This window comes from Meleagris gallopavo, chromosome 12 (genome assembly GCF_905368555.1).
Source record: "Meleagris gallopavo chromosome 12, MGAL_WU_HG_1.1, whole genome shotgun sequence".
NCBI classification, from domain to species: domain Eukaryota; kingdom Metazoa; phylum Chordata; class Aves; order Galliformes; family Phasianidae; genus Meleagris; species Meleagris gallopavo.
In genome coordinates this window covers 1,162,742-1,175,672 of record NC_139415.1, presented here as the reverse complement: position 1 = coordinate 1,175,672, position 12,931 = coordinate 1,162,742, and the positions used below count along the sequence as shown (strand labels likewise).

Genomic DNA, 12,931 nt, shown 5'->3' with positions numbered 1-12,931 from the left:
CTCCCTGCCTCCCCTTACACTCCACACCCAGACTGCATGCAATCCCATCCATTTTCCTTGCACTTTGCATTTCCTCCTTAGTTCCATCTATGTGTACGTTATCCCTGTCATGAAGCTTCTCGCAGATGCTGCACAGCAGACAGGGATGCTGAGGGGAGTTTGTTGTCCTTCCAGCCATGAAAAGTCTATCAGCAGACTTAGAGAATTTTTGATGAAAATTCTAACAGAGTTGTTAAATACAATGCTAATATTCAGTTTCCTACTTTTTACTTAAATTCTGCCTCCATCCACACTCCAGCAGTGTAATATCATATCCGTATTTCCTACTCCAAAATCACAGAAAGACTTTATGCTCTATTAGAAGCATACACTCAAAAATATCTCCACATATCAGAATCTCCTGCAAACTTGCAAGCTTAATTTAAGATGCCTGTCCCGTTAACCAGAGCTGTTTAGACTTTGTGATATTTCTGTTCACCAGATTTCCTTCTTACTCAAGCACAGTAAGGTAAAGAATGTTGCCAGATGTTGCAGTTTTGAACAGATTTTCACTATAAATGATTTTATTGATCTTTTTCTGAAAAAAAAAAAAACTGTGCAAATGCAAAAACACACGTAAAGGAGAAGTAAATCAGGCCCAGACCAAGCTTCATATAGGCCCAAAACAATAAGGCATAAGGATGGCAAAGCCACAGCAATTAAGCACTTATCACAGAGCTACACTCCTGCTTTTATCACAAGGTTGTGAAATCCAGGATAGCAGTCACCTCGGAGAGAAATGCTGGGAAAGGCACTACAGAGTTTACACAAAGGGGAGGGGATGGGAGGAGCCATCTGAAAAGCCAGCCGCCAGCTCCCCCCAACAGTTTATTAAAGCAAGAGCTCACACATCCGAGCGCAGCCACACACAGTACCACAGCAGTGTAACCCCAGTTTAAATGGCACTTTCTGGTAAGCTAAATGGTTTGTAAAAGCAAAGCTGTGCAATAGAAGGTTAAGTGAATTTAAATGGTACCTTCTGGTAGGCTGACTTGAAAAAGCAAAGCTGTCTAGCTGCAGTTCGTCTGCATCGCAAGGCTGATAAGGAAAGGATCGTCACAGAATGGCTTGGGTTGGAAGGGACCTCAAGGATCTTCTCCTTCCAATCCCCATGTCACGGGGGGGGGGGCTGCCAGCTGCTAGAGCAAGTACTATATCACACTGCCCAGGGCTTCAGCCAACCTGGTCTTCAACACCTCCAGAAATGGGGTGTCCACCCCTCCAGGCAGCTTGTGCCAGCACCTCACCACTCTCAGTAAAGAGCTTCCCCCGACACCTAATCTAAATCTCCCTTCCTTCAGTTTAAAACCGTTCCCCCTTGTCCTATCATTATCTACCCATATAAAAAGTTGATTTCCCTCCTGTTTATAAACTCCCTTGAAATACTGGAAGGCCACAATGAGGTCTCCCCCCAGCCTTCTCTTTTCCAGACTGAACAAGGCCAGTCTCTTCAGCCTGCTTTCATGAGAGAAAATCTACAGCCCTCAGATTATCTTCATGGCCCTCCTCTGGACCCTCTCCAGATGCAACACTCCAGATGGGGCCTCACAAGGACAGAGCAGATGGGGACAATCTCCTCCTTCACCCTGCTGGCTGTCACTCTTCTGATGGAACCCAGGATACCACTGGCCTTCCAAGTTGCTAGCGCACACTGCTGGCTCATGTTAAATTTTTCATCAACCAGAGTCCCTAAGACCTTCTTGGCAGGGCTGCTCTCAAGGAGTTCTTCTCCCAGTCTGTATACACATCTGGGAATGCCCCAGCACATCTGCAAAACCTTGCACTTTGCTTTGTTGAACTCATTAGGTTCACAAAGGCCCACCTTTCAAGTTTATCAGGGTCCCTTTTGATGATGTCCTTTCCTTCTGCTGTATCAACGGCACTGCAGAAAACCCAGAGACCATGCTTAGAAGCTCCTGCAGCTTCTCAGCGACACCTTTATTTCCACCAAGCTCTAGCAGCATCATAATCTGGTTTTGAGTCACACCTGCGTTTGCTGATACACCAAACCACAGATCAGTAACAACAAAAACAACACAGTTGATTTTTGCCCAACTCATCTACTAAGGGGATTCTGCTCATGCCTGCACCACACAGGGACAGCAGGCAGTAAGGACCTGCAGAGCACACAGTGGCTGCCTTCAAGGAATTTCACCCCCCATGTGCAAATGGAGAGACTTAGAGCCAAGCATGTCTATCATAAGTTTTATTCTAAACAACTGCTCCTACAGGGACACCAGCAAAGGCTGCATTATGGCCCTGACAGGTATATAAACAATTAAGGAACAAGCACGGGTGCTCCGGATTCAAACTGCCCTGATTGCATAAATCTCAAGAGTTATCAGAAAGGGTAGAAGCCTGTTTATTGTTCTCATTTTAAACTATTTGTTGATTTTGTTCAGTGGCAAGAGTTGCACATTTCTGAAGAAAATACGTAATTTTTCAATCTTGCAGTTACTGTCAGAAGCCCTCAACTCAAGCTACATTTCACTTTCCTTTTTTAAAACAGTAAGACTGAGATGCTGGTGCCACTGGTGGTTCACTCGAATGCAGTATGCTTAGAGGCTCAGTTCTCCACGAGAATCAGAGCGGGGCTGGTGAACCTCGCTCCGCATTTGGCAATATCCAAAGGAGGCACTCAGTCTCATCAATAGCTGTGAGGCAGAACAGATGAGAATTATTCTTTGTTTCTCAAAGAAATAACACCACCATCCCCATCACGCTCTCTCCTCCTCTCTGTGCATTCACTTACAATAACCAACAGCCCGTCAGCATGGAAATGGAGTGGAAAAATGACTCACATCACAGGAACTACGTGAAATTTAGACAATCAATAAGCTCCATACATTAATATATATAATTATAACAGAAACAATCAGCCGACAACCCTTCACAGGGCTGCACAGACAGGGCTGATCCATACATGCTTAAAATTAGGGGGAAAAAAAAAAAAGAGATCACAAAAGGTAAAAATAAGGCAAAAATCTATTTCTTGCAGATCCTTTTAATTTTAATAAATTATCAAAGGACATGCCTGAAAATGCTGAAGAAGGAGAGGTGGTACTTGACAAACAGGAGTGCAGAAGATGAGCTGCACAGCACAGCCTCACACTGCTATGAAGCCGCAACCTGTGGTGCTGCTGCAGCAAGAACCAGAGAGCAACAACAGGACAGAGAAAATGGAGACAGCCCAGATCTAGCATGGCCAGACAGGAACAACTGCTGTGAGAGTTTTCTTCCTTCCTTCAGACCATTGATTTCCTCAGCAAAGAGAAAAGCTTGGCAGTAACAGTAAATAAAGAAATCTGGAAAAAATAGCACTGTACGTTTCAGCCGATAGCACCATTCCCATGACTGTGCTGTGCCAGAACAAGCCTTTGCCTGGCACCACTCAGAAGCCAGGATGCAACAGATCCTGCTGCCATCCACTGACTCTCCCCAACCCTCCAAAAGCCTCAAACTTCAAGCATGAAAACCTCTATCCACCTGCTGTAGTGCTGCCTTCAAGATTCTGCCTTCTTACCTTCTGTTATGTCAGACTGGACTCCCAGCACCTGAAGGCTAGAATTCGTTTGCCCTACCAGCAACCACTCACTCACACACAACAGCACAACTGACACTGAGCAGTAGTTGCAGCCCAGCCCCATCCCTCCTGTAGTTATGCTTTGGGAACCTTCCCGAATCTGCATCTCAAAAAAGTTGCGGGAAGACCACAATAGTGGAAAGGATTACCAGGACACTGCAGATACATAGGCTGTTTCCACCTCTTTTCTTAGCATCCAGACATTTTCAAAAATGATCCTAACTTCAAATGAAGGGGATAATGAGGTAAAAATCCATAACAACAAAAGAAAAACTACAGAGCCGAAAATTAAGGCTCCAAAGACCTGCAGTGGGTACAAACAACTGCATGGGAAGATTTGGGTAAATAAGCTATTTTACACTTCAAACAGAAGACAAGCCATTTCAGATTCTAGAAAAGGAAGCGACCTGGGAAAATTACGAAGCAGGGCTGTCACACCCCAAATTTGCAGAACACGCTCTAATGACTCCTAAAGCTAATAAAGAAAATGGGACATGCTGTTTTTAAGCAAACTTACCCTTGCAAATGAACCAGCAAAAATATTCTCCTGGGATTTCAGACAGAGCCCCTAAAACTGTCCTGTTAGCGGCGTCACAATGCACTGCAAGGTTGCCACAGTTAGCAGAGAGCAGTACAGCAGTGTAAGAACGATCCGTATCTGTGTTACTATCAAGTCCACCAGCAAGAAGGATTAAGGCGTATCAAAAGCAATGCATACAGCACAGCATCACACATATCAGCAAATATATAACTGGATTAATGAAAAAAAAACCTCCCTTAATGTGCACTAGAATGTACGCCAAGGCAGCTCCATAGCAGCCCACACCTGCCCCAGCACAGCCAGAGCACCTCACCTCCACGCCACCTCCCCGCAGTGCGTGTCCATCACGCTTCGTTCACCTCAACATCAATTTTTCCCTGAGAAAAAGGGAGCAATGCCACTGTTAGCCACTAAATTGGCTGGAAGTCTCCGCACATCAGGAGTCGGTGTGGCTGCCAAGCATGCCTTCCATGCATCCTGTCACCACACGCTAAGCGCTCTTTCTACACTCTTGAGCTTAGTTCAGTACAGCTTCTCCAGGAAGGATGTAACTGTTAGTATGGGGATGATTTGGATAGCCCTGACCTACAGAACCACAGCACAGCCACGGGCACATGGCAGGGTCAGACCAACATCTGGAACAGGACACAGTGTGAGGTAATCATCAGTGGTTCCAAGAACTGCCAGGCCTCCATCCCTTGCTGGAAGTGGAAGCAGTCTCCGGTAGTTTTATGTTTCTTTTCCTGAAGGTAATATGTTGTAAGATGAGACTTACAGGATTTTTCTCTCCTGGGAGCTAAGCAAATGGGATTTCAACACGAGGGTGGGGAAAAAAAAAAAAAAAAAAAAAAAACCACCATGAAAACTAAAGCTAAACTGAAAATTCATTATCAATTTAGAGGTGAACTTTTAAGAAACGTTTTGTTAGAAAATTCAATTTAAACTACATTTTCCAACAAAATCACAGTCTATAGATCTGCAGTGGATGTGATACAACACAGAGTTCTTCAGAGCAGCGTGCAACAGAAGACACATTAGGTTTTGTTCCCAGTGCTCTCCACCTTTATGCCCAGCTGAGCCCAGGCACCCCGTGTCCCCTCCTTCTGACACCGGCGTTCAGCAGCCATGTGGTGCAGCAGCCATGGAACCAATCCCATTCCCTACGTCCTCCACAAAGGCTCATGAAAGCAAACAGAAGGGCAGAAAGGCTGCAAGAAAGGCTGAAACTAAACACATGAAAATAGGATTAACATTTGGCAATGACTTCCCATGTGCCGTGCTTTTCATCTGCCCTGGCAGATCTCTAATAAACGGTTCACAAACTGATAACAAAGCACTTGGGCTTTGTGCACCGTGAGCCCTGACAGTCCAACCCCAAAAATGCCAGCTCCAGCAGCACAGGAGCACGCAGCCACCTGCACAGGTGTCCCACCTCATCACTAATGGCGTTCCTGGATGCAGCTCTGCTTTATTAACAGTTCTCTTATACTTCCTTCTTCGCCTGTTTTCAAACAGGAACATTTGGCTTTATAAATTGCTTTTGGAAATATTTCATTTTCTCATTAAAAGCCTTGCTTCTTTCCACATCTGCTACATACAACACTGCAACAACCATCAGTTCCCAACAATTATTTTATTTTTAGTCCACTTGACTGCAACCCCTTAGCATTTAGAAAGCAGATTAAACTTTTCAATACACACTCGAGAGATTTTAAAACTCATGACAGGTCTAATGACTTAAATGACTTTCAGCAGCCTGTGCTACTTTTAGAACCCATGTCCCAATGCCTCTATTTGTGGCTCTCTCTCTTGCTACAGTTACATTATAAGGTTTCAATGCCTAAACCCCAGAGCAGCTTTAAGAGGAGATGTTCAGGTTCATTAACTACAGAAGAAAACTGAGCAAGGCGAAGCTCACACAGCAGGCCCTGAGTGCACCCCATTCCGGGGGGAATCACACTACTGCAACATTAAACGAGAGCTATGAGCTGAGAAGGAGCTGGAAGTTGCCAGCAGCCCTGAAGCAGGTTGTAGTAGTGTCAGTAACAGGGAGGTGCCTCTGTCAAAAGGCAGATTAAAGAAAAATCAGTGGGGCCAAAACAATGAGACGCAGCTCCTACACCCAAGACGCTGTAGTGGGAAGTGCTCTGTTATCAAGATAACAATAGAGCACATATTCATGGAGTCAAATAAAAGTCAAGACAAACTTGGGATATCTTAGCAAAGAAAAGCCTAAATAAGTTTCATAGCAAAGCACTCACTGTTTTCTGGTTGTCAACTGTAGGTAGATCACGAGATGCACCAAAGGTAGCAAAGGAGATCATCTCAAAACAATACAAAGTCTAAGTTAAATATTTTAATTGGCACAAAACCCCACTTAGAACTACACTGGTACATACTACCACGTACAGCACTCATTCTAGCAGCGTCCCATTCTTCACCTCCAGGTCAACATCAACATTAGACACATGTCAAAAAATGTTAAAAGCGCATCAAACAGGATAAATTTATCTAAGTGTAGCAATAATGGAAGACAACCAAGCTGGCTGCTGACATGCTCTTTGACCAACTGTCAGCGAACGTGACAGCTTCAAGACATGTACAAAAGACAAGAAACAAAAACAAAGGTGAAATACTGAGCTCCCACGTATCTGTAGAGCCAGAAAGCCTGAATCAAAACTGAGAACACGTTTGTATTTCTAAACAAAAGATAGAAATACAGCAGTATACGGCTGAGAAAGTTCAACAAAGAGATATCCAGTGAATGGAAACCCAAGCCTCTGGAACCCAAAAGGATATGAAGTATACAGACAGAAGGCTAGAAGAGGTGAGGTGAAAATTTAAAGGAGTAGGGGGCAGAAGTGCAGAAATCCATGCATCGCTCCCCATGTCAGACCAAAGAGCAAAAGAAATCCAGGAAAGCACAGGTAAGGCATTTCTTAGTATCACTCATCCATCACCACAAAATAAAACCACAACTTCTTCAAGCAGGTGAAGCAGTGGGTAAGAGTCACAGAGCGGCTCTTCTGCATTTAGAAGACCTCTGGTCAAAGCTATATGACAAGAGGATATTTATTAGTTGAGATCATAAAGTTGCTGTGCCTGAATCATTCAAACTCAAGGTGATCAGAAAGAAGTCCCTCATCTGAGCTAACACGTACCCTAGTGCGCTCCGATCCACAGGTCAGAACCTGCCAATGAAGAATCCCAGCCCAAGCAGAGCAAGTGGATTTCTTCAGTGGTATCTGCTGTCACATCAGCTGCACAAACTCCTCCGTGGCAAAGAAAACTCACTGGCAGTGTTTGCAGAGTGGTGCATTCTGAAGGGAGAAGATCTCTCTACCATGAAATTCGCCATCTCTACATCAACTTCACAACTAGAGAGAAAATCTTGCTTAAAAAAACAGAACGCCCAAGGAACAGGAGGAATAAATATGGTCATATCATAAATAACACCACGCTGTTGCCTCAAAACACTGCACTCAGTCTTGCTCGCAGGAAACTGAAGCCAAACCAGGAAAGCTCAAAGCCTGGCAGTGAGAAGTGGAGAATGCTGTAAGAACAGGTATGTTTAGATGGGGAGGCCGCTGCAGACATAGGAACGAGCAGCATAAAACCCAAGAAACTTCCAGCCACCTCCTCCTGCCATGAGTTCCCATCCCACACAAGACTTAGAGAAACCAGAGAGCAAACGCAGGCTGTTCCCATGATAATGGAGCTCTTTTTTTTTTTTTTTTTTTATATGACAGGAGCATTCTCTATCAGTATTAAAAGCAAATAAGATTTGTATCAGGCCTGACCCAAAGGAACAGTGATGGGAAGAGACCAGAGACGTGACCCTGGCCTGCAGGAACACAGGGCCCACAGTGCTCCTGAGCTGGAGGGTCCCTCCTTCCCTCCCTCTGGTCAGGGCAGGTTTACTAATGATAAAGAAGTCTTACCACAGATTGATGGTCTGTTTGTCTCGTAAAATTAAGATGCTGTCTTTAGCATGAATACTAAATGGTGAAAACCACTCAGAATTAAATACAGCATATAAAGCAGGGGTTTCAGATTTCCAACAGCAGCCTGCAACAATACACATACAAATTGAGCTCACTTATTTATACGGAATTAATCAGGATTACCACTTTCATCTTAGCAATTTAACTGAAAAACTAAATCAATAGCACCCAATCAGTAAAATATTACTGTTGTTTCCACAGTGCTGAGGCATTTTTCCTATTAAGAACCCTTTTTTTTTTTTTTTCAAAGAAATTATTTAATTATTATTTTTTTAAAAGATCAATATCCTCAGAGCATCAATGCAACCGTTCAAGGAGCAGAGACCTGCATCAGCACCACAACCTGAGTGAGGCATCTCCCCCAGCAAACACACCACTACCCACCTGCATCCCCAAACACAGTGTCAGGGTTTCTTCTTTTTCAGGGGTTGAACTCCCACTTCTTAATATTCATAGGAAAGCAAATAAATCCACTCTGTAACCAGCATTTAAGTTCAACACACAAGAAGCTGCAATCTTGGCCCTGCAGCTGGCTGAATTCTAATCCTGCAAGCACCAACACCCATAACAGCAGCCCCACGGGGTGAATGGAAGCAGAGTGCCTTCCTCCCACTCTCTGACACCTGGAAGCTGTGGTAAATCCTGCACAGGGAAGGAGCACTGCCAGCCATCAGCAGGAACCTCAGGTGTACTTCCTCCTTGCTGATGCAAAGTGAACTAAAACACACTGGCTGTATTTTATGCAGGAGCTAGAGATGGTGCAAAAACATGCTTTTACTCTTCCACAATTCCTCTGGCTGATGCTGCACAAGTTACATGCTTTCAGGGTTTTTCATCACGACAAACACAACGCACACTGCAAAAGGCATCTCCAGCCCAGGCACTCACAGCTGTGGACAGGCAGCAACACACTACAAAGCCCTCTGGAAGGCGGCTGGAGTCACACAACAGCTCTCACTCACAAGACACAGGCTCCAGGGTCAGCAGCCATTTCTCCTTTGCCTATTTATACACACATAATCAGCAGTGTTGGGGCACACGTATCTCAGCAGTACTAGCAACCAAACTGCTTGTATCAGATGGCATGCAACAGCCAGCACACACCAGCCTGGTGTACACACAACAGGGACATCAGCTGGAGACCTGCGCTGCAGGGACGTAACTGAAACCTGCATATCTGTGCTCTATTTTTAGCTCGTCGTATGTTGAGAAATCATTAAATGCATGAAGAGCAGAAACAAATCCTAACTTTACGTTCCTCAGGCCCCCAGCAAACCTCTACTTCTGTGTCATTCAGCTCCCATAGTGCAGCTCCCACACACCACGGGCAGCCCTTGCAGCAGCACACGTGGCACAAGGAGCTGCAGCCAACATGTTGCTGAGCACCTGTTACACTCCAGGAGTCCAGCACACCTCTGGTTCCCATTGCTTCCAGCTGGGCTCTTCCCAAACCACCAGTTCATCCCTAACAACAAGGCATGCACTGCTGCCAAGGACTTCACCAACCCCAGCGAGAGACAGAACAAATTTCCTGCTTCTGAACAATCTCACCTGCGATCTTAATGCTGTACCCGGTTTATCATAGCTTTTCTATTAATAATTAAAATCGAGACCAACTTCAGTTTTATTCTGAATGTAATCCTGTTTAGATCAAAGTTTTCACATTTATCTCAAGTAGGTTTCAAAGTAACACGAGGCAGGAGCTGATGCTCACTCTTTGCTACTGCTCTGGTTGGGCTTTATCCCCTCAGCTAAGTGAAATGCTGCCCTGCCTCTGAAACAAGCAGCTCACGTCACCTCATGCACAAAGCAACCAGATCGATTGTGACACAGGCTCATGTTTCCAGATACTCGGAAAAAAAAATGCTTTAAGTTACACAGTTTTCTTCCTAAAATAATCCAGCTACACTCCTTTCTTCTTCAGAGAGCAATGACTGCCTATTTATAGATGGAATCAAATGTCACTGAAACATTCACGGCTATGAAGAACGTGGCCTTCCAGACCTCCAACTTCTGCTCTTTTGTATCTTTTTATCAGCCCCAGAAGGCTCAGAAACAGAACACTATTCCTTCTGGACACAAAACACTTCAGTCTTGTGATGCAGAGGCACACATCTACCCTTCATCAAGACCAAACCACGTGGTCCTCTGCCTCGACATGTACACTGATGGATCACAACCAACAACAAGACCACCACCCCCACACCTAGAACACAATGATGGGGTGCACAGCACTGTCACCCCACATCTACCACACAAAAACAAGGGCACAGCACTGTCATGCCTAGAACACAACAATGGGAAGCATGGGAGCAGCACCCCTGCACCAAGAACACAGCAACATGGAGCAGAAGACCACCATGCCTAGAACACAACAACACGAAACACAGCACCGTCATCCCCACGCCTAGAACACACCAACAGGAGCACAGCACTGCCACCCCAGTGTCTAAATGACAACAGAGAGGACCTCTGTACACGATGTAGAATATTTGTATCTGATTCCCTCTTCCACCAGCACAGAGGGATCTGAATGCGCTTCTCCCACTTGCCAAATATGAATGTATGTATCTCTTATTTAGGAAAAAAACCTACTAAACATCAGATGGGAGCAAGCGTGATGAAGTTCTGCTGTGCAAGAAGCATCTCACCTCCTCATGGAGACAAAGAACCAAGGCTGTCCCTCTTCATGGACTCCCCCCTCAGGGAGTAACGGACTTTCCCCTCAGAGGAAATCCTGACTCCTGTCCCTGTGTGGGTGGGATGGGGCAGCACACGGCTGCGGTGCAGGAACACACTCCACAATATGAAGAGAGAAGGCAATGAGGTGCACTGAACTTCCAGTGCTGCCACACTGCTTCCAAACTCTCACTCTGACACACACAGCCTCAATGAATATTTTGCGTATTTCTGTGCACTGCTGGCTTAACTCACCCCACTGGTGTTTATGGCTATGGCTTCACCTATCCTTTTGATGGTTCCAAACCATAAAGGATGTTGTTTTACACAGCTGAGAGCACCCTACACTACACCACTACAGCAAGCTGCCAGCAGAGCAGCAAACACCGAAACAAAATTGCACATGAAAACAGTAACTATTACAGAGATACAAAGATGTTTGTATCTAATGCTTGATTTCTCAAAAGGGAAGTAAAAAAAACAAACAACCAGCAGTCTTCAGAGGTGGAATCCGCAGAGCCTGTGCTACGGCAGAGGTTAAGTCAACGCGTTCCCCGCCACAGGATGACACCAGGAGGACGGGCTCTGCCAGCGCGATGCCAACAGGACAGCAGCACCGCTAGCTGCCGGCTCCCCTCGGAAACGCCAGGACCCAACGTGGGGAGCCGCTTCGAAATAAAATCCAGCACTCCACACGCGAGATCTTTTTCAAGCTCCGCCGACGAGAAAGCCAAAGTTTTTTCCAAGCCGTCATTTTGCGGATAACACTGCCGCAAAACTACGGCGCGGCTCCGACCCAACTCCCCTCACCAAGGCCATCGGCGGGCCGCCCGCTACGCTCCATCCGGACGGGATGATGGCCACAGCAGCCCGGAGAGCCGCGGCACGGCGCAGAGGGGCGCGCAGGGCGGCCGGCCTCACTCAGCGCCCAGCGCCCCGCTCAGCGCCCAGCGCCCCCCGCCGCAGGTGGCCCCGACCCCTGCCCAGCCCCAGGTGCGCCCCGCGGAGCTGCGCAGTGGCCTCTACCGGCGCCCGTCTGGCTCGGACAAGTGCGGCAGGACAACGGAGGAAAAATAATAATAATAATAATGATAATAATAAAATAACCACAAACACACACACATAAAAAATAGATACCATATCACAGAATGAGAAATAAAAGCAGCCCGGGGCGGGGCGCTCTGCCCCCACCGCCCCCCGCTCCCGCCGCCGCTCCCCGTACCTGTCAGGGGGCTCCGGGGGCCGCTCCGCGCGGCGGCGGCCGAGGGCTGCGGCTGCCCGAGGAGCAGCGCCAGCCAGAGGGAGCCGAGCAGCCGCCGCGCTCGCCCCGCCGCCATCGCTCCGCGCCCCGCGCCCCGCAGCCGCGCTCCCAGAGCCGGCCCCTCCTCCCCGGGGGGCTCCTCCTGCCGCCGGCCCGCGCCTCGCTCCCCGCTCTCAGGCACCGTGCCTCGCCGAGCGGGCGGCAGGCAGGCAGGCAGGCAGGCTGCGGCAGGCTCACTCCATCGCGGGCCAGTCCGCGGTCCCAATCCCGGCGCCGCGCTCCGCGGCTCCCTCACACGGAGCCGAGGGGCCGCCCGCCCCGCCCCTCCCTCACTCCCCCCCCCGGCCCGCCCCGCCCTCCCCCTCCCGTCCGCGCATGCGCCCGCGCGGAGGCGTCACCGCCCCCCGGCCCCGCAGCCCCCCCTCAGCGCCAGGTGTGCGCGCGCCCGCCCGCCCACCACAGCGCCTGCGCGGGACGCTGTGCCGCTCCGCCTTCAATCCCGCCCTGATCCCCACCTTAAACCCCCCACGATCGCGCTCTCTTTCTCAGAGGGAAACCCTGCGATAAGCAGCGCTACGGGGCGCTGCGGCAGGGAAACGCAGCACGGGGGGGTGCATCTTTCCTTTGTGCGCCTGTCCCGCACAAAAAACGCGCATCTTTTTGTCCAACGTTCTGTCAGGAAGTGGGTTTGTTCTCCACTGACAGCGTCCTGGAGCGTTCCCACTGCAGGGTTGCCTTCTCCTGAGGTTTGGTTGTGGCTCATACTGAATAACGGGTGGGGCTGGAAGCGTCACCATGATGGTTAGCAGTTCGCATCACGAAAT

The 12,931-nt window shown here is 47.9% G+C and overlaps 1 protein-coding gene across 5 annotated transcripts in view; it reads right to left on the bottom strand.

The window, feature by feature from the left end:
• Nucleotides 1-12,454, bottom strand: part of NEO1 (neogenin 1) — a 180,138-nt gene extending 167,684 nt beyond the window's left edge. For all 5 annotated transcript variants that reach the window (XM_085233601.1, XM_085233605.1, XM_085233602.1 and 2 more), the window contains exon 1: nucleotides 12,069-12,454. In XM_085233601.1, coding sequence (XP_085089727.1) covers nucleotides 12,069-12,183 — 115 coding nt within the window. In that variant the 5' untranslated portion in view covers nucleotides 12,184-12,454. The remainder of the gene's footprint in view (nucleotides 1-12,068) is intronic.
• Between the last annotated feature and the right edge of the window lie 477 nt (nucleotides 12,455-12,931).